The following is a 19,516-nucleotide window of genomic DNA, read 5'->3' as shown; positions in this document are numbered from 1 at the left end:
TCAGAAGGGTTGTTGCCTTTATTGACGGTCCACTGTGTGTCTGTGTCTGGCACTGCCCACAGCTTACTGCCCTCAAGTGAGCCCAGGTACCTGCTCAGGAGAGGCCAGGCCTTGTGCGTGGGGAGCAGCACCCTGGACTCTCCCTGCTCTGTTGGCCACAGTCTCCCCAGAGCTGTAGGGACCCAGGAGGTCCAGGTCCCAGAGCATCAAAGAAGACTCAGGCCGAGGAGGATGGTGGTGAGGGAGGCCAGCAGGGCCCCTGGCCGGTGGTGGAAGCTGGGGGCCTCTGAGTAGCCATACTTGGTCCTGCAGGAATCCTCCAGCTTGTCCAGTGGGATGGGCTCCTCCTCAGGAGTTCGCGTGTGATCGCTCACCTGGGGACAGACACGGGTTGGGCTGCCTGCCTGCCTGCTGGCCTGCCAACAACACTAAAAAAAAAAAAACAACAGCCCCCCTCACCTGTTCCACTGCCTCGAAGACCCTGAGCAGGTTGTCGGCCAGGGCGCCCCTGACCTCCACCTCTGTCCACTGCCTTCTGAGCAGCTCAGCCACCAGGTCTGGGTACTTGGACACGTCCTCAAGCCCCGAGGGGACCCTGATGTGAGGGCGGAGGGAACCAGGCTATGCATTCCAGGGGCTCAGGGGCCCGTCCACCTCCCCACGCACCACTGAGTTGCCCAAGCCCCCATCCCAAGGCACAAGGGGTCCAGTGGGGTGGCCTTGTGACACATGCTGGGCCTGTCTGCAGTTACCCACTTCCTAGCTTCAGACCCTCATGACATGTTCATGGGGGTGTGACCCTCCCAGCTCATCCACAGGACAATGGCCTTGCCCCTTACCTTGAAACACCGTCAAAGTCCCCACCAAAGCCCACAGCTCCGGCTCCCGCCACCTTCTTGATGTGGTCCAGATGGTCTGCCAAAGAAGGCAGCAGGTGTGGGTCCCGGGAGCAGGACCCCCGCCCCCGCCGCCGGGGCCGCTCACATCCACCTACCTGCTACCTGGGACAGCGTCGCCTCCTCTTGGCAGGAAACATACTTGTTGTAGAAATTCACCATCACCAGGCTGCCTGTCTGGTTCTGCTCAGGAGAGGGGTGGGGCTGTGGGCTCAGGAGGGAGAGCCGCCAGCCGGGACCTGCCCCGGGAGCGGGACGGAGCCCCACACCCTGCCCCACAGCCCCTCACCACCAGCTGGAGCACATCGTCGGGCACGTTGCGCTGGTGCCGGCACAGGCTGTAGGCTGAGGAGTGGCTGAAGACGACGGGAGCCTTGGACAGACGCAGGGCCGCCTTCATGGTGGCCACGGACGCGTGGGCCAAGTCAATGATGACCCCCAGCCGGTTCATCTCCTTCACCACGCTCTGCAGGGTCACGGGGTACGAGGGCCAGGAAGGCTGCGCTGGGCACGCTGGTGTTTGCACAGCCTTCCGGGGCTCACCACAGCACCCCCGGCAAGTCCAGGCATGGGGGGGGTTGGGCAAGGGCCCCTTGCTGGGCCAGGTGCTCATGAACCCTTCAACGGCTGGGGGGTGACCCTCGGCTTCCAGTGAACACCCACCGTGGGACAACCCTTGCCAGCTCCGGCTGATAGGAAACCGAGGGCCTGAGAGAGGCAAGACCCTGGGTCCGGAGTCCCCTCTCCTCGGAGGGGGACGGTGGTCCCTGCCGAACGCCCCGCTCACCTGGCCAAAGTCTGACAGGCCTTTGCTCTGGGCCTTGTCCTTTCCTGTGTCCACCAGCCAGTTGTCAGCCCTGGGAGAGCAGACAGCAGGTGTCCCAGGGGCAGAGGGCTCACCCTGGCCCACCCACGTCCCCGACGCCCGGAAGGACCGGGAGGTGCCGGGGGAGGGTAGAGCTGGTGTTTGGCCCCACCCTGTGACCCTCCCGCGTGGCCCGTGGGCCCTCCCTGGGGTCACTTACCAGGGCGTGTTGCAGCTGTGAGTGAGGGTCAGGTACCGCATGCCCAGGTGGTAGAGTGCCCGCAGGACGCCCAGGCTGCTGTCTATGGAGTGGCCGCCCTCCACGCCAACAAGACTGGCTACGCGCCCCTCCCGGAAGGCCTGCCGGATGCCTGTGAGGAGAGCCAGCTGGGGACGTGCCCGCGCGTCCCGGGAGCTTCCACAGGGCACACCTGGGCAGTCCTGTAGCCGCTCTGTTCCGGGATGGGGCTGGGGCAGCAGGGGCTCGGGAGGGCGGGCTGGACCCGGACCCACCTGTGCTGTTGGTGACGCACACAAAGGTCTCAGGGTACATCTGGCACATGCGGTGGATGACATCGATCTGCTCCAGTATCCTCCTCACAGCATCTTTGTTCTGGGTGTCGCAAGGGGTGTATGCAGACCAGAACTAGGGGGCACAGGGGAGAGGGGCTAGGAGCGGAGCCTCTGGGTCCCATCCCCAACGTGCACATGGGCGTCTCGGAGTCCCTCCCGTGGCCTGTGTGGCCATGAGTCCCCTCCGAAGACTCGTGGCCCCAAGGGGCTCAGGAGGTACCACCACCAGGCAGCCAGAACCCTGGCAGGGGCGAGTGCAGGGCTGAGCTGAGCCCTACCTGGCCCCCCACAAAGCCAGCCTTCAGCTTGGGGATGTTGGTGTGTGTTTGGGCGAGGCTCGTCAGGTTGGCCTTCTCTTGCTGGAGCTGGTTGTTGAACATGGTTAGCAGCTGCCAGGGAAGGTCGTTGTGCCTGGGGGGCCCGGGGGGGGGGGGGCAGGAGACGGGTCAGAGGCAAGGCAGGATGGCCACATGCACCTGGGGCCTCCCCTGTTTCTCACGGGCTCAGAGCTAAAGCCAGCCACAGGGGTGACACATCGCTCCACGCTTATGGACACACCCGCACAGAGTAACTGCTCCGTTGTGCCCCACACCCAGCCCAGGTCCCCAGAGGGAAAAGCGGCCCTGGGCAGCGGGGCAGGAGCTGGGTGTGGGGCCCTGACCTTGACCGTTTTCACAAGTTAAGGATGAACTCCTCTCCTTGCAGGGGAGGGGGCAGGGATGTGAGTGTGGCCTGCCCTTGGGGGCCTGGCACCCCCACCCCATCTTCCTGGGGCAGCAGGAGCAGGGCACCGGGGGCTCTGGGACAGCCCCGCCCCGTTTGTGCACACATCCTAATATGCTTCCAAAGCACTGAGGCCCCTCTGAGTTTTCCCAGGAGCCAGTAGGGGTGAGTGCTTTGGAGGGAGAGAGGAGAGGAGGGAGGGAGGGGGAGGGGGGGTTAAATGTCAGCAGCTGGTCGGGGCTGCAAAGGCAGAACCCACACGGCTGGGCAGATTCCTCCCTGGACCCAGGAACCAGGAGCAGCCCGAAGCAGGAGAGACCTCTGGGGCGCCAGGTCCCCCTAAGTTCCACATGTGGAAGAGGTATGGGCCAGGGAGCTGATTGGAAATGCAGAGTCTCAGGCCCAGCTCAGACCTGCCGGTTGGAATCCGCACTTTAATCAGCCGGGCCTGGAACGCGGGACACCTGTGGAGGCGCCCCTGCTGGATCCCTGACGCAGTGCCAAGGGGCCTTCGTCCTGGTGCCTCGCGGGCCCGCCCAGCCCCTTCCCAGAGGGCACTGCCGGTGTGGGGGCCACTCCTGCTTTCGAGACCCCTCCCCCCAGGACGAGCAGCCCCGGCCTCACCCCCCCATGCAGTGTCCCTCTCCAATCCTGGCTCCCGCCTCTCAGCTCCCACCTGTAACGGGGATGCTTCGGTACCTTCCTCAGAGTAAACTGAGGGAAGATGAGTAACTGCTACCACCCGGGCCTTGCAGGCCGCCACCCCTGCTTTCTTGGGGGGCTCCTGCCACAGCTGCATCGTGATGTCACAGGTTGTGGGCTGCTGGCCAGGACGTCCGCCTTTGCTGACCAAGAGGTGGACGGGTAGCTGAACGCCAGAGTCCCGGTGCCTCTGGGTGCTGTCCTGGGGCAGGGCTGGGCAGGGCCCCTGGACGGGACTTCACTCCTTGCCTGATGATGCCCCACCCTCTAGCCGCCAGCCAGGAACCCACCGGTAGGGAGGGGCACGTTCCCTGGCGCCCAGGGTGGGGAACACAGGCCACCTTCACCCTGCGGTCAGCACTGCCGCTCTGGAGCCTGCTCAACCCACCTTCCTTATCTGTGTGGTGGGGGCAGTGTCCTCGGTGGTGATATGAGGATCCTGCCCCTACTCCAAGGGGGGAGGTGACAGTTCCAAGCACTTGAAGGACAGCTAGCTACTGTAGGAGAGACTGCTGGTGGCTTGTTATCCATTCTCCACTTTTTCTTGGTAAGAACCACCTATTTTTTTTTTTTAAGATTTTATTTATTTGTCAGAACACAGCAGGGGGAGTGGGAGAGGGAGAAGCAGGCCTCCCGCTGAGCAGGGAGCCTGATGCGAGGCTCGATCCCAGGACCCTGGGATCATGACCTGAGCCAAAGGCAGCCACTTCAACAACTGACCCACCCAGGTGCCCAAGAACCCCCTATTTTTAGCAGGGAACATGGCCATTTGAAATAAAGACACTTCCCTGCCCCTTTATAGCCAGGTGTGGCCATGTGACTAAGTTCTGCCCTTTGGTAGCTTCCAGAAGATCTCGTTTACAGACAGCTATTGCTCACTCTTGCCCTTTCCGTGTCTCTTCCTCATTCCTGCTGGCTGGCGTGCAGATGTAAAGGCTGGAGCTGGTGCAGCCACTTTATACCATGAGGTCACTATGGGCATGATGGCCGCTATGTTCCATTATGGAAATCCATGCCGGGACTCCCTCTGGATTTCTCTTGTTGAAACCACTTACTTGGGTCTCTTACCTGCAAGAGTAATGCAGGTAGTGGGGCACCTGGGTGGCTCAGTTGGTTTAGCAACTGCCTTCAGCTCAGGTCATGATCCCGGAGTCCTGAGATTGAGTCCCACATCGGGCTCCAGGCTCAGCAGGGAGTCTGCTTCTCCCTCTGACCCTCTCCCCTCTCATGCTGTTTCTCTCTCTCTCTCTCTCTCTCTCAAATAAATAAATAAATCTTTTAAAAAAAAAGAGTAATTCAGGTAGCTAATACTAACTGATCTACTAGTATTGGATTTGGTCCTGTCAGCCTAGTTTTAACTTTCTAGCTCTTTGGACAATCCCAGATCCCCAAATCCCAGTTCCCTGAGTATTCCTGACTGTCTGGGCTCTCTGATCCATCTGACCCCACATACAGGCCTCTGGACCCCCTGCCCCTGAACTCGGGCCCCCCTCTCTGTGCCCAGCTGCCCGCCCCCGCCCGCCCCTCAGAATGAAGGAGCAGAGCCCCTTCCCGGGCTCATACAGTTGGCCTCCTACCAGACAGCGGGGGCTCCATCCAGGGTGGGAGCCCAGGGCAGCAGCCTCTGAGCAGACTTCGTGCCTCATCCCCCACGGAGCATGTATGGGGGGACCCTAAGGCCAGGAAGGAGGTACAGGGAAGGAAGCAAGGGCAGAGGGGTGCACACCAGCCTCTGGTGGCCCCTCCCTTCTCTAGGGCCGCCACAGCTCCCTGAGGCTCCCAAAGAAGGACGCATCCCATTTTCTCTGCTTTTCTTGATGAGTTTTTTTCCGACAAAGCCCAGAGCATCTGCCAAATAGTCATGACTGTAACATTTATTGAGCACTTACTGGTGCCGGAGACACACAGGGGCAGTCCTAACCCCCCGCCCACGGGTGTGCTAGCGTGCACCTCCTGCAGCTCTTTGGACTGGACACACGGGGAACCGAGTCCCCGCTCTCTGCTGGCCTGCAGGGGAGGCGTGACAGGAAGGGCGGCAGGAATATAGCAGGGCTGAGGTGTGTGCCCGGCTGGGGTTTCACACGGTCAGCAAACCCAGGAAGAGACGAGGGTGGCAGCGTGCACATGAGGACAAGCAGGGACAGTGGGAGCCTGCCTTAGCATCCAGGGGTGTGGGGATGGCCAGGGTATGGCAGGGGGTGCATCTCGGGGGCCAGTGGGGGACTTCGGCCATAGTCCGAGCTCAAAGGGAGACATGGCGGGTGGGGAACTTGAGCCAGAAGGACAGGAGCTGGGACCCAGGTCTCCCAGACTCCCTCTGGTGCAGCACTGAGACCAGACCTCAGCTGGTGGAAGCCAGGACAGTCAGAGGCTCACAGATGACCCGGTGGAGGTGGAGAAGGAGGTCGGGAAGGAGGGTGGATGCAGATGCACTGGGAATTGGAGGGGACAGACCCTGCCAGGTTGGCTGTGACACCAGAGAAAGAACAAGGTGTCTCCAGGGTCTTGGCTGGAAAGGGGTCTGCGAGAGTGGGTGGGTCAGTGAGCACACAGGTGAGGTCAAGCTGTGCACCCAGCACAGAGGTAACCCGGAGACCCAGGGCCTGATGAGGTCTCCTCCAGGTGGATGCAGGATACGGAGGGGAATGAGAAAGGTCTCAGAGGAGGGTCGAGGCCCCCCGGGGGCCCGTGGTAGATGCCACCTTACCTACAGCTTCAGGTGAAGAAGCTAAGGCCCCGAGAGGAACCATGGCTCCTTGGGCTACGTGGCTAGTTGGAGGCATGCCCGGGGCCAGGCCCCAACATCCTCCACCCCCAACATCCACTCCGAGCTGGGATCTGGCATTTAGGGTGCAGGAGGGGGCAGGTTGTAGGGCACCCCGGGAGCTGCAGAGGGCCACGGGGGCCTTGCAACCTCTCCATTCCTGCTGATGCTTTGGGGGTCCTCATGAAGAAGCTGAGGCCAGCAAAGGGCAAAGGCCGGGTCGTGGATGGAGAAAGTGATTCCCCGTAGAGATAGGTCTGTCCCCAGTCCTGTCACGTGAGTGGCGACTTACCCGTCGATGACAGGTGTGCCCTGCATGATTCTCTCAGCCTCATCCCGGAACTGGTCTCCGGTGCAGAGGGCCACGAGGGGCCAGAGCCACCAGCTGATCCACATGATGTCTCCAGGGCCTGCTTCCAGCACTGCTGTGTGCGTCTGTCCTCTCCCGGCTGTCTTGAGCACCCCGGGGTCCAGCCGAGGCTGCAAGGAGCTGCTCTGTGTGCAGAAGAGAGAGCAGAGGTCTTTGGTCCAGGTGATTATTGCCAGGAGCTGTCCCATTCAAGGCTCCTGGCGTTCAATCAGTAACCAGTACTTCCTGGGAAGGGGGCGGGGGGCAGGTGGAAAGTCCTGGACCTTATGGGCTGGGTGTCGCTGACTGGGCCTGGCAGTCGGAGGCTGCTGACCCCCGGGGGGCACCCAGAGCCGGTGAAAGGGCAGACTTGGGAGCACCGACAGTGCTGCTTGTGTCCTTACTCAACCTGGGACCTGAGATCTGCAGAGAAGGGCAACAATTGTTCAGAGTTGCCCTCTTGTAATGTACCCCTTTGTTTGCCTGTAAAAAGTTTCACGTGAGCATGGAAGACGGAACGCGGCCCCCCGGGGGGCTCCATCACACCCCACCCAGCGGCGGGGGCCAGCACCCAGCTCCTGGTCTGCAGCCCACTGGCGTCCCGGCCACCCCCATTCGGGCTGCAGGCTTCTGACCGAGCAGGCTGGATGCACGGGGAACCGAGTCCCTGCTCTCTGCTGGGTTTGGGTCAGAAATCTGGAGTGTCAGCATTTCTCAGCCCGGCTGCCCCCTCAGGGCTCCCGATGCCCAGTCACTGCTGAGACAGGAGGATCCTGGTCCTAGGGCTGGGCCAGCGTCCAGGGTTCTAGGGGGCAGCAGGGCCGGGAGGGAGCCAGACCAGGAAGGCTGGCGAGAGGTGTGGGTGAGGCAGGGAGACCCCAGCCCACTCTGGGTCCTTAGGGCCTTCTCGGCAGGGTGGGAGGGGGCACGCAGACCCCATGCCCTCCCCAGGTTCCCTGACGCCTCTGCCCCTGGAGGGCATTGGATCCTCAAGCAGACCTGCCCTGCAGAGTCCCCCTGTGTCCTCACCCCACCTCCAAGGACAGGCCCTGCCGTCCGCCTGGGAAGGGAGGCTGTGCCCCAGCCCTGGCCCGGCCACCATTAGCTGAGTGTCCTGTGCCTTCTCCCTGTGGGGTTTGCTGGCGGGAAGGCCCACGTGGGCGCCGTGCCGAGGGTAACAGCCCTCCTCCACTCCGGCTCCTCCCGCCCTCTCCCTCCCCCCACCACTCACACATCCTGAGAGGACCGGTGGGAGGGATGTCCTCAGTGTCACTGGCCCCAGTCCCCATCAAGGACTTTCTCCGCCAGGACCCGCACCCCAACAGGGTGTCCTTGGGACCAGGCCGGGGGTTTGACCCTCACCCAACCCTGTGCAGAGAAGACCTGCCTTGCCGGGTGAGGAACAGAGTCCAGGCCCTCACTCTGGGCCCGACCACGGCGTCAGGGGCGCTGTGAGGAAGCCCAGGGCTGGTTGGAACCAGGAGTCTCTGCGGAGGAGACGCACGCGTCTGCCTGCCCTCTTCCGTGTCCTGCCACAGACACGGTGTCCACTCACCTCCAACCTCCATGACCCGTCTCCTCGGGACCTGGACGCTGCTTCGTGGGTGGGGCTCGGTCTGCTGGGGCCCGTGGACCCCCTTCCCCCCTGAGAGCTCCCCGCCTCTGCCAGCCTCTCTTGGAATCCATTCTCTGCTTTATGAACATGTGTCTACCCCCTATTTTTCTCTCTTTATTTCTAACTTTTTTTCTTATTTCAGAGTTGGATCCTAAGAGCACATAATTGCATTTTATTTCTTAATCTCCTCTGAGCATGTTTGTCTTTAAAGATGATCATTCAGGCCGGTCCACCCCTTCTTGTCCTACCTCCAGGCTCTCCCCTGTTCCTTGCTTTTGCCAAAATTTTCAGGTTATTTCAATTCCCTATCTCTGACACTCAGGAAGTTCCTTATTTTCTCCTCTCTTGACAGATATTTATTTGAATTTATTTCTCGCTTGTCTTACTTTCTTGGGCCGTTCCCCAGGCACGGTGGCACCCTTGTGACTTCACACGGGTAATGAGCCTGACCCTCCGTGTCCACCATCCGGCACCACCACCACGATGCCACAGGCCTGACCCCTTTGTTTGTACACGGTCTCGCTGGGTCCTCGGGTTCTCCATCCTTTCATCCGCCCCCACGTGGCCCAGGGGTTTGTCCTTTGAAACCTGCCTGACCCTTGATTTTGACCTTCTCTCCAATTTTCAAATTCAGAATTCCTTGGCTTTAACTATTTTTTTAAAAAATTAAATTCTTGGGGGGGCACCTGGGTGGCTCAGTTGGTTAAGCGTCTGCCTTCGGCTCAGGTCATGATCTCAGGGTCCTGGGATCAAGTCCCACATGGGGTTCCCTGCTCAGTGGGGAGCCTGCTTCTCCCTCTGACCCTCCCTCTGCTTGTGCGTGCACTCTCTCTCTCTGACAAACAAAATCTTTAAAAAAATTAAATTCTTGGGGTGCCTGAGTGGCTCAGTCGGTGAAGTGTCTGTCTTCGACTCAGGTCCTGATCTCAGTTGAGCAGTGCATCAGGCTCCCTGCTCAGTGGGGAGTCTGCTGCTCCCTCTGCCCCTCCCCCTGTGCTCTCTCTCTCTCTCTCTCTCAAATAAAATCTTTTAAAAGAATAAAATTATAATAATAATTTTTTTAAAAAGCCCAGCAGAAAAAGTCTCACTATACCCTCACCCAACTCCACTGTGGGAGGTGTACTCCCATTACCCCTGAATGATGGGCTACGTGGCTCTAACTTTATTTCCAGCTTTGCACATTGTACCTCAACTTCCTATTTCCACTCACAGGGTTTGGTTCTCTCGAGGAGACTCCCTGGTTCCCCCAGGTACTCAGGAAGCACAGCAGTGGAAGGCACTGGCTTCAGGTGCAAATTCCAAAGTGGAGGGGGCCACCAAAACTTCAGTCCTCAAAGTAAATGGTAGTTTAGTGCAATATTTCTAAAAATCAAAAGTTTGTGCGAAAAAAATACATGGATAAAATATAAACTTTTAAGTGAAGACTGGGCCAGTATTCTGACTTTTCTTTCTGAGCCCAGCTCCAACACAGTTCCACCCACACTAGCCTCAGGGATGTTCACACTCTGGTTCCTAACACTGGCTGCTCAGGACAGAGGACAGTGTTTCCAGGAGTTGAGCTGTGTGACCATACTTCCTTGGGTGCTACTCAAAGGAGAGGGCTCAAGACCACTGGGATCAGCAACACGTGGGAGGCCCCATGTGCCCTTGTTCAAATGTCATAAGCGTTCCGAGCATTACACCGAGTGTGAGCTGGCTCTGAGCCTGAGTGCAAGCCCTCCGGGCAGAGGCTCAAGTCCGCACCGGGGATTCCATTTTACATCATTCCTTTGTTTGGCTCATAATTTGTGGGGGACAAGGCAGCGAGGCTGAGTGAGCTTGGGGTCAGACTGCTCGTACGAGTTGGTCAGATTTCTCAGCCTCAGTTTCTGTGCAAAATAGAAGTCACTGTGGTCGTGTTGGAAGTGCTAACAGCGCTAACCTCCCAGAACCATGTCCAGTGGATCAAGACTCTCAACTCACACTTAAACCTGTTTGCTCCATATGGTTTTATTGTTCACTCTGGAGTTTCTGATTGCCTTTTTTTTCTTCCACTGGGTGTTATTATCATATTCTCAACCTTCCTCCACTATAAGCCTGCCTCTTTTTTTGGTTTTTGTTCTTATTTTGTTAGAGCTGGTCCTTAAATCATTCCTTAGCAGTGGGTATGAGGGAAGTAAATGTCTGAGTCCTTGAGTGTTTGCACGTGTCTTTATGTTGTCCTCATAACTGGTCAGTGGTGGGCGCCTGGGTGGCTCAGTCAAGTTTCTGCCTTCGGCTCACGTCACGATCCCAGGGTCCTGGGATGGAGTCCCGCGTCGGGCTCCTTGCTCAGCGCCCCCCTCCCCCGGCCTTCCACTTGAGCACTCTCTCTCTCTGATTGAGCTCTTTTGGATTCTCTTCTTCTTACCCGATGCTTGTCCTGTCTTCCACTATCACCTGGAGGATGTGGGTGCGGCACTTAGGAAGACTGCTCGTGGGGTTTGCTTTTCATTCCAGTTTCCTCCACTTGCTGTGGTTGCACAGTACCCATCTTCCACATCCTCGTGTCGTAGTGGTTCGGGGAAAGCCAGGGGCCGGCCCGGCCCAGGCCCTTCCTTTTTAATGACTCAGTATGAGGAGAGAGGTGAGGAGGTGGAGAGCACACGCTGCAGAATCAGACCGCCCTGGCTTCAAGCTCCATGCTGTGGAAGATTGCACTTCCCCGCGGTGGCTGCAGCAAAGCCTCCCAGCCCACAGGCTACCCTTACAGTGTGACGCTGACCGCTCGTTGAGAGGTGACAGCCTCCACCTCCCGGCTGATAGAAGGTGGCAGGCATGACTTCTGTGCCCCTCCCTGGCTCTGTCTCCTGGAGCCCTCCTCTGGAAACCTGGCCTAGCTGTTCTTGCCAACAGCCCTGGCGCAGTCCCAGCTGACAGGTAGATACGAGTCTTCAGGTGATCACAGCACCACCTGCGAGTCTTCCCGCTGAGGCCCAGATCCCGGGGGCCAGACACCAGCTGGCCCCCTGGCCCCTGTTGGAGTCCCAGGCCACAGGAAAGAAGGTGCAAACATGACCACGTGCACCAGCTAAGTTGTGAGATCATTTGTTACACAGCAGTAGAGAACTGACACACTGGCCATTTTACTGTGAACAGTGACTTTGGTTTTCTAGTCTGTGAAATGGGGTTGAATAATCCTAACCTCACAGGTAGCTACTCTGCGTTCCACTCACAACTGCCACCTTATCTCTGCCCCACAGCTGCTTCCTTTTGGTCAAGGGAAGCCTCCTCTGCCCACCTCACATCTTGGTCTCACCTGGGGCTGGTGTGGGTGGTCCTCAGCCAGTGGTATGGAAGGAAGCTGGGCACAATGCTCTTCCCAGCTCACCCCTGGGAGGAATCGTGAGGCCACCCTGATGAGGCCCCTCTCAGACACTTCCCTCCTCCTGCCCCCATGGCCACTTCCCATAGAAGCAGCCACCACCCAGTCCTTGCCTCAAGCCCTGCTTTCCGGGGAGCCGCTCAGCAGTTTGCTTCAAATTGTCCCACTTTTTATTTAAATAAAGGGAAAAGTGTTATTAGTTGAGAAGTCAGCATCACTTGCCATAAGCAGAAGGAACACAGGAAAATAAACACATGGAAACGGAACAGTGCTACTGAGTCTCAGCCAGAGCCAGAGGGAGAAGGCACACAAAGTTATAGCTCTCCTGTCCGGGGAGGTGTCGCACCCCACCGGCGGGCAGAACCTCCATATAAACCCGCTGCACAGGCAGCCAGGGGGCCACCAGAGGGCCCTGGGTCATCGGCCCCTCACAGAAGCGCCGGGGCATGAATTATCAGCTGAAGCTCACAAAGGATTATTCCACCCAGACTGCATCATGACGTGGGACCTCCCACCAGCTTCTCCTGCACTCCAACCAGCCCAGGGAGAGAGTTCACAGCAGAATGGAGGCCCCAAGATCCATGACTCACCCTCCTTCATGACACACATGCTCTGGAGCATGAACAAGCACATACAGACACACACACACAAACACGCAAACACACCCTACCACATACCTACGTTCACACCCCACACACGCACAAAACAGAGTGACACAGTGACAGACACACACACACACCTCACACGCATGCAAACAAGCCCCCGCCCCCATAAACACCACCCATAGCAGACATGTGCAGACCCCATCCACGTCCACATCTAGACATCCTGCATCTGCAAAAGTGGACACGCGCAGACACACCTGCCCATGACCCACTGCAGATGTGCACGTGGACATGACAGACAAGAATGCTTGGACACATCCCACACCCATGCATGCAGACATATGTACATACTGAGGGACACACACATGCATGCTTTCCACATGTGATAAGCACACATACACTCAGCTATCAGATGTGTGCACATACAGAGACACACATTCCTAAGCACACACACACCCCCTCAGACATAGGCACACCCAGGTGACCTCACACCCTGTCACACGCATGCCTAGTGCACGGTGGTCTTGGTGTCATTGTGGGCCACCTGGCCCCCACCCCCACCTCAGTGCCTGCAGCATAGCCCTCAGCCCCCGTGACCACTGATGGAGCGTGGCCTCCCGTGGGCTTGGAGAGAGGTTGGAGGGGCACGGTGATATGTCCCTGGGAGGACTCAGGGTGCAGGGCCAGCTCCAGCCTTTCTCCCAGGCTACCTTGGCTCTGGAGTGTCTTCAAGCCCCTCAACCTTCCAGGCCCAGCCAGGAGGCCAGCACACTGGCCTCTACCCCCTAAAGCCTCGCTCCCCGGTACCCACATAGGTGGGTTGTCTGCAGGCTGGTGGCTTCCCCACAGCCCTCCTGGTCCTGCCCTGCCCTCTACTCCCCCGGGGAGACCACAGGACCCTGCTGGCTCCCTCCACTGCTCTGAGTGTCGTGACCCACTGTCCACACAGCAGGGTCCCCTCCCCCAGGGACGTCCCCAAGAGCCTCCTATGAGGTCAGCTGGGAAGGGAGGGTTCCAGCCTTGTCGTCTGGTCTCACCACCTCCCCAACCCCAGGAGTGAACTTTTTTCTTTCTTTTTTTGAGAGAGAGAGAGGGAGAGCGAGCAGGGAGAGGGGCAGAGGGGGAGGGAGACAGAATCCTCAAGCCGACTCTCTGCTGAGCACGGAACCCGACGTGGGGCTTGATCCCAGGACCCTGAGATCACGACCTGAGCCGAAATCAAGGGTCAGACACTTAACCGACTGCACCCCCCAGGCGCCCCCAGAAGCGACCTTCTTACCCCTCTGCCTGGCGTCCATCCATTACCCAAGGAGCCCAGAACCCAGCCTGCTGGGCCCTTCCTTTCCCCCCCCTCACAGCACACTCCTCTGTTAGATACCCCTGAACTTGTCTGTCTCCCGCTGGGTCAAGCTCAGAGGCTCGCTGGGCATACAGCAGGTGCCCACTCATACATGCAGCCTCATCAGGCCGCTCTCCAGGGGTGGGGAGGACACAGGCCTCCTAGCGCCTGAGAGCCCTGGCCCCAGGCCCAGTTCCCAGGCTCCCCAAGACTCACCATGCACGGGATGGGGCGCACTGTCTGCCTCTTGGCTGCTGCTCCCAGCTCGTGAGGGCTGGGGGGGTGTTTCTGTGTTTCTCAAGTTCGTCCCGCCCCTGAGTCCTCCAGTCAGCTTCCCTCTCACATAAAAAGCCACCTCTTTAAAAACAAGTTCCCCCCGGGGCCTCTGCAATGCACCACAGCCACGGAGGGCAAGACCCAGGGGCTTAATGTCTTACACATGGCAGCTGTCTGTAGTTTCTGCCTCAGTCAGGCTTGTGCTTTCAGCTGTCCCCTGGGGCCCGGGATTCCCCTGCCCCGCAAGCTGGGCCTCAGCGCCTGGGGGCAGGCAGGAAGCCACAAGGACGCGGGTCCCCCACAGGGTAATGTGGGGGTGCTCTCAGGTAGGCTATTGACATCAGGTGGGAGGGTGGAATCGAGAGCCAGGGATGAGGGGCCTAGGGGCTGGGGGCTCACAGAGAGCTCATCGGCCCCCAGGCAGCCTGTCACCCAAGCACCAGGGATGCCCACCCAGGCATTTTCTCCCAGTCCCCTAGGCTCTGCCCACTGCCCTCATTCCCTGGGGTCCAGAAGGACCTTCTGTGCCCAGGCTTAGGACATGCCCTGTCTCAGATACAGGAATGGGCTTGGCGCTAGCCTGGCCCATACGCTGGGGCCCTGGTTCCCATGTGTGTCATGGGGGGCGGGTGATTTCCCCCACATTCCAGCTATTAGAGGATCGAAAACAATCACGGACAGGAATGTCGTCTGGCAGAGCCATGGGGACTTTCGAAATCAGGAAGGTCTGTGTGGGGACCGGGCTAGCTGGGAGACAGCTTTACCAAGGGGATTCAGAATTCTGAGGCTGGGCTGGGGGCACATACCGTGGGGGGTACTCTCTCTGGCCGGCAGCAAGCTGTCCCGACCCCACAGGGCAAGGGACACACAACACAGCTGGGCCAGCAGCCTGGGGTGGGGACAAGGTGGGGGGCATAGCCTCCACCGCAGCTGTGGGACCCTCCTGGGCCTCAGTCACCCGTCTCTGAGTAGAAGCAGCCCCTGGTCAGGCGCTGCCGTTCACACCACACCTGGAGGAACATGGCTCAGTGATGCGGGGCTGAGCACGGGGCTCAGCTGTTGGCTCTCCATCTCAGAGCTAAAGGGCACCTGGAGTGAGGAGGGGGCTCTGACAGAGACAGGGGTCCAGACTGAGGGCAGGGCTGCCCAGTAAACAGTGACAGAGCGGGGGAGGGGGCACCCAGAAGAAGGGCTGCATCAGGGCCCTGCTCCAGGGAAGGTGGAGGAAGACCAGGGCTTCGGGGAGGCAGCCAGATGCAGGCCCTGGCCTGGAGGACCATCCCCCAGTCCCACATTCAGCATGGCACTGCTCTGGGGGCACAAAGACCACCGAGCAGAACTTCCCCTCTGCGCCTGCCCTGGGGCACTGACACCAGCCAGGAGCCCCTCCGGCAAGACCCTCATTAGGGACAGGGCAGGAGCCCTGGATCTGTTGTTGTCACTGACCTTCAGAAGAAGAGCCAGGTATAGGGGAGGGACAGAAATGTCTACTTTTAATGTTATTGCTTTTTGTACTGTTTGAAATTTTTAGCATGTGCATTAAAATGGAAAAATCAAATTAATTAAAACAGAAAAAGAAAGCCACTGAGGGGTCAAGCAGGCCTCTTACTCTCTGCACAGTGACCCAGGGGGCCTAGGGTCCCCTCTGATTCTGCCCCAACCTAGCCCTGAGCCTTCTGTTCATGAGGCGTAGGTGAGATTCCCCCCCCCCCCAACACACTGTTGGCTTCAGATGCCAGCCCCGCCCCCCACCTGTGGGTCAGACTCCCAGCAGGGTCAGGAGTCCATGGGAGAAGGGAGACAGGACAAGTATAGGGGGCAGGAGGGTTGCCTGCCTCATCTGCCGGTCACTGAGCTAGAGAGGAGCAGGGCGGCGAGGGGCCTCCTGCCAGGGCTGGCCTTGTCCCAGGACAGTAGAATGGGGACAACAGTGCCCAGCAGGGCGACACTGTACACTGAAGAAGAGTCACATGAACATGCTGAGGACTCTTGAGCACTGTCTGTGGGGACCTCTGTTTGTGAAACGGGCCAAAAGCCCTAAGCTTGACCTGAGGCTGGTGGACACTCAGGGTCCAGGCCAGGGGCTCAGGGTCGGTCCCCCTAGGGGCGGCCAGTTTCCCTCGGGCACAAGCCCTGACAGCAGGTGGCCCTGCCGTCCCTCCTGGCCACCCGCCTGCCCTCTGCTGGCCAGCTGGGCTCCTGCGGGTGTGGTCCAGGAGGTGACCTCCCATGGGGGCAGTGCCCTGCAGACACTGGGGAACCAGGAGGGCTGCTCAGGTCCTGCTACCCCCTTTCCCAACTCTGGAAACCGAGGCACGGACTGCCCAGACCACAGGGTTCCAGAGCTGCATGTCACCCACTGCCACTTTCATGTTTTTGACAGCACTAAGGCCAGCATGAGGGGAGAAGGGTATCTGGACCTCCCCTTCCTGCCCTGTCCCCTGGGGGCCTGTCTGAGGCCACCCTCTGTGGCTTCTGGGAACCACCCTGCAGCCTCTGTTTCCCACTGGGCGCCCCAGCTTGATGCGCCATTCTGATCCATCAGCACCCGTGGGTGAGTCGGCCCTTCTCTAGATGGGACACTGGGGCCCAGAGAGGGGCAGGCCTGAAAGACATTCGCATGTCCAGGGGCACCAGATGTCTCCTCCTGCCCATGACATCAAACCACCACGTGCCTCCCTGGGGCTGGACGCAGGTCAGGGAAAATTCTGAACCTCAGGGGAAGACCCCGTGCATTACGTTGGCCTCTCCCCGCGGAGAACAGCTCTATGGTATATAAATGAGGCCACTTCCAAGCTCCCCAGGCACCAGGCAGGGTCCCCCCCACCCCCAGCTGGTCCCAGCCTGTCCCAGCTCACACTCACCTTCCCCTCACGTCCCCTAGCTCCAGACCCTGGCTCCTACTGTGAGCACAGGGAATTAAAGTGTGTCCCCTCCCGGCGTCTGTGACAGTGACGGCTGAATGAGAAAAGGAAAAGTAATACAGGCTCCCTCTAAAGTGATCGTCTTTAAACGTGATTTCAGGGCTCAGTTGGTGTAAAATTAACTCTGAGACGCTCATTGCCAAGCAGAACACAAAGGGAGGCTGGAAGCACACTGTTCTTCTGGGTGGTTGCTGACCTCGCTCAGTCTTTAGGAGGGAGGCAGGTGGAGGAGGAGCCAGCGACCAGCCAGTCAGGGGCCTGGGTGGGGGGCTCAGAGCCTGGGGGTGGGGGCGGCAGCTGCTGAGCTGACCCACCCTGAGTCCTCAGCTTCAAGCTGGTGACCCATGCGCTTTATGCTCCGGAGTATCTCCTCACTTCCAAAGGCAAGATAAAGTTGAGGGAAAGTCTGTGCATTAGATACAAAGAATATGCCTTGAGTAGACTTTGACTCTATTTTGTGAGTTCTGGTTACAAGAAGATCGGGTTTTGCCCCTTGAGGGCAGAACATTCTGAGCTTTCTGAGAGAACAAAACAACCCTTGTCATCCTGCCAAAAAACGGGCCCCTCCATGTGGGCTGCTTAGATGTTCATTCACTCAACAAACGCTTTCCACCTGGTGGAGAGACAGCAGGGGGCAGGGCAGGGACCCTGCTCTCCGGCAGGTGGAACTCCAAGCAGGAAGGCTTCCTGGAGGAAGGAGCCAGTCAGCTGAATCCTGAAGGGCAGATAGCAAGGCAGGAGCATGGGAGGCAGAAGGAGATGTGGGAGAGGTCAGGCTGCAGAGGCCAGCAGGGGCCTTGCCAGCCTGGGCAGGTCTGGACTTCGTCCTAAGAACAATGCACAGGGGCTTCTGACTCAAAGATGGGTGTAGGGAAGAAGCTGTTTGCCGTCTCCAGATGCTGGGGGCTGACCACAGCTCTCCCACCTTCTAGAAACCGTCTGTTTCCAAGGTTCTTCGTCTCCCGGCTGTTCCCTGCTGAACCCAGGGTCCAGGGGCAGGAGAGCTGTCTGGCCACCTCCCTTCCGGACAGCACCTCCTTGGGCGGCAGTACCCCACTGACCCCCAGCCTACTCACCACGGCCTCGGCAACGGGCAGACGTGTCCCAGCCAGTTGCTCTCCTGGCCTGGGCCAGCCCCTCCCCAGCTCAGCTGTGCAGGCCCCACCCCCAGCCACCTGCCCGCCCTCCCAGGCCTCTCCCCAGGAAGGGAAAAATGCCCTGTTCCAGCCCTGCCTCTCTGAATGTGGGGAAGGGGGAGTGGGGGTAGGCAGAGGGAAAGAAGGGTCTCACACAGGCCAGTAACTGTTCCCCACCCCCCCACCCCCGGGGAGGAGCCCATGCCCGGGGCCAGAACCATCACCATGTTGTGGCAAGGAGACACCTGGGCAGATCTGGGGACGGATCCACCCTCCTCCAGTCAAAACCAAGTCTGCAGACTCATCGTCACCCACCGGGTGACCCACTATCTGCGGGGAAATGGAGAGGAGTTGGTTGGCCTGGGGGGGGCTCTGAGCCACTCCGACACCTGATACCCAACGGCAGCAGTGACCCTGAGAACATCTACCTCCAGAAATTCATTATCAGTGGGGACAGATGTGTTTGGGGGCGCTAGAATGTCAATGCTTTGAGGGGCCCTGAGGCCTGGAGGAGGTGTGGGTTGGTGAAAGAACCGGAGGCTCTCCAAGTGGGCTCTCAAGACTCAGGCTGCAGCCAGAAGAGGGGTCAAAAACCTGGGCCAGGAGGTCATGAGGGGTACAGGGTGACGATGAGGGGCTTCTCTCTCCAGGAGCAAAGAGCCGGGCTGCCCGGACAGATCTCCCAGGAGAGAACCTTTGCCTCCCCTCTATGCTTGCTCTGGGGAACATTTTGTTTGTTTCTTTTCATTTTGTTCCCAGGACATTGGGACCAAATTTGACCCTCTGTCCCCAGTAATTCTTCCTGAGCATATCTGCTTCTCCAGAATCCTCCAGACTGAGCTGATGGACACACCTGCTGCTCTCCCTCTTCCTTTGTAAGTGAGGGTGGTGAGCAGCCCCGGGCTCCCTAACTGCCCAGCATGTGGGGTGGGCTGGGGTTTTCCTGGCTTTGTCACCGAAGGAGGGGCCGTTCAAGAGAAATGAGAATGTATATTGGTTGCGTTTCCTGCCTCCAACCCCACTTAAAATGGAAACAGCTGCACTAAATCCTGGGTAAACAGGCAGATGGCAGAGCCTGCCAGCCAAGCACATGTCAAAGATAAACACAGACACTAACGTGTGCAGGGTGGATTTTCATCCGTGGTAACTATTGTACCAGGGAAAAGAACGGGGGCGGGGTGTGTGTGTGGGGGGGCCTGACCCCCACTTGGGTCTGTGCAGAATGATGGCATTGAACGGGGAGCATGAGAGGGAGGGAGGGGTGAGTGGGGCTCAGCAGTCAGGGAAGTAGAAATTTACAAAAAGCAGGAAGGGCCCCCCAAACTCATTTATCATAATAGTTGGCAAAAAGCAGGGCAAATGAGGGTAAGAAAACTCTGAACTGCTCAGGTCCCTGCGCCTAATAAAAGTGCCCCCCAGCTCCACACTCTCACTCCCAGTGTTGAGGAAATCTTGTTTGCTTCTCA

The 19,516-nt window shown here is 59.0% G+C and overlaps 1 protein-coding gene across 5 annotated transcripts; it reads right to left on the bottom strand.

Annotated features, from left to right (window-relative positions):
• On the bottom strand, positions 1-18,007 carry DPEP1 (dipeptidase 1). Of its 5 annotated transcripts, none has more exons than XM_025860494.2 (11): positions 17,991-18,007; positions 6,756-6,958; positions 2,553-2,685; positions 2,215-2,347; positions 1,922-2,072; positions 1,684-1,753; positions 1,186-1,362; positions 995-1,079; positions 840-915; positions 460-595; positions 1-374 (listed from the first exon to the last, which is right to left on the bottom strand). In XM_025860494.2, exons 2-11 carry the CDS (start codon positions 6,857-6,859, stop codon positions 207-209), a joined length of 1,233 nt encoding a protein of 410 aa, XP_025716279.1. In that variant the 5' UTR covers positions 6,860-6,958; positions 17,991-18,007; the 3' UTR covers positions 1-206. The 5 variants fall into 5 exon arrangements, with proteins under 5 accessions (XP_025716279.1, XP_073738569.1, XP_025716278.1 ...); XM_073882468.1 differs by lacking the exon at positions 17,991-18,007 and adding an exon at positions 16,849-16,911 and having other exon boundaries at positions 6,756-6,953; XM_025860493.2 differs by lacking the exon at positions 17,991-18,007 and adding an exon at positions 13,931-14,024.
• Positions 18,008-19,516: the final 1,509 nt, after the last annotated feature.

This window comes from Callorhinus ursinus, unplaced genomic scaffold (assembly GCF_003265705.2).
Source record: "Callorhinus ursinus isolate GAN/ISIS: 27379988/994484 unplaced genomic scaffold, GSC_fseal_2.0 scaffold46, whole genome shotgun sequence".
NCBI lineage: Eukaryota > Metazoa > Chordata > Mammalia > Carnivora > Otariidae > Callorhinus > Callorhinus ursinus.
The sequence above is the reverse complement of the archived record's forward strand: the minus strand, read 5'-3'. Positions and strand labels throughout refer to the sequence as shown.

Coding starts and splice junctions, on each gene's coding strand:
- DPEP1 (XM_025860493.2), bottom strand. Junction 2,686..6,755: donor GGCACACCTGTCATCGACGG/GTAAGTCGCCAC, acceptor CGGGCCCCCCAG/GCACAACGACCTTCCCTGGC. Junction 1,363..1,683: donor GCCTGTCAGACTTTGGCCAG/GTGAGCGGGGCG, acceptor GTGACCCTGCAG/AGCGTGGTGAAGGAGATGAA.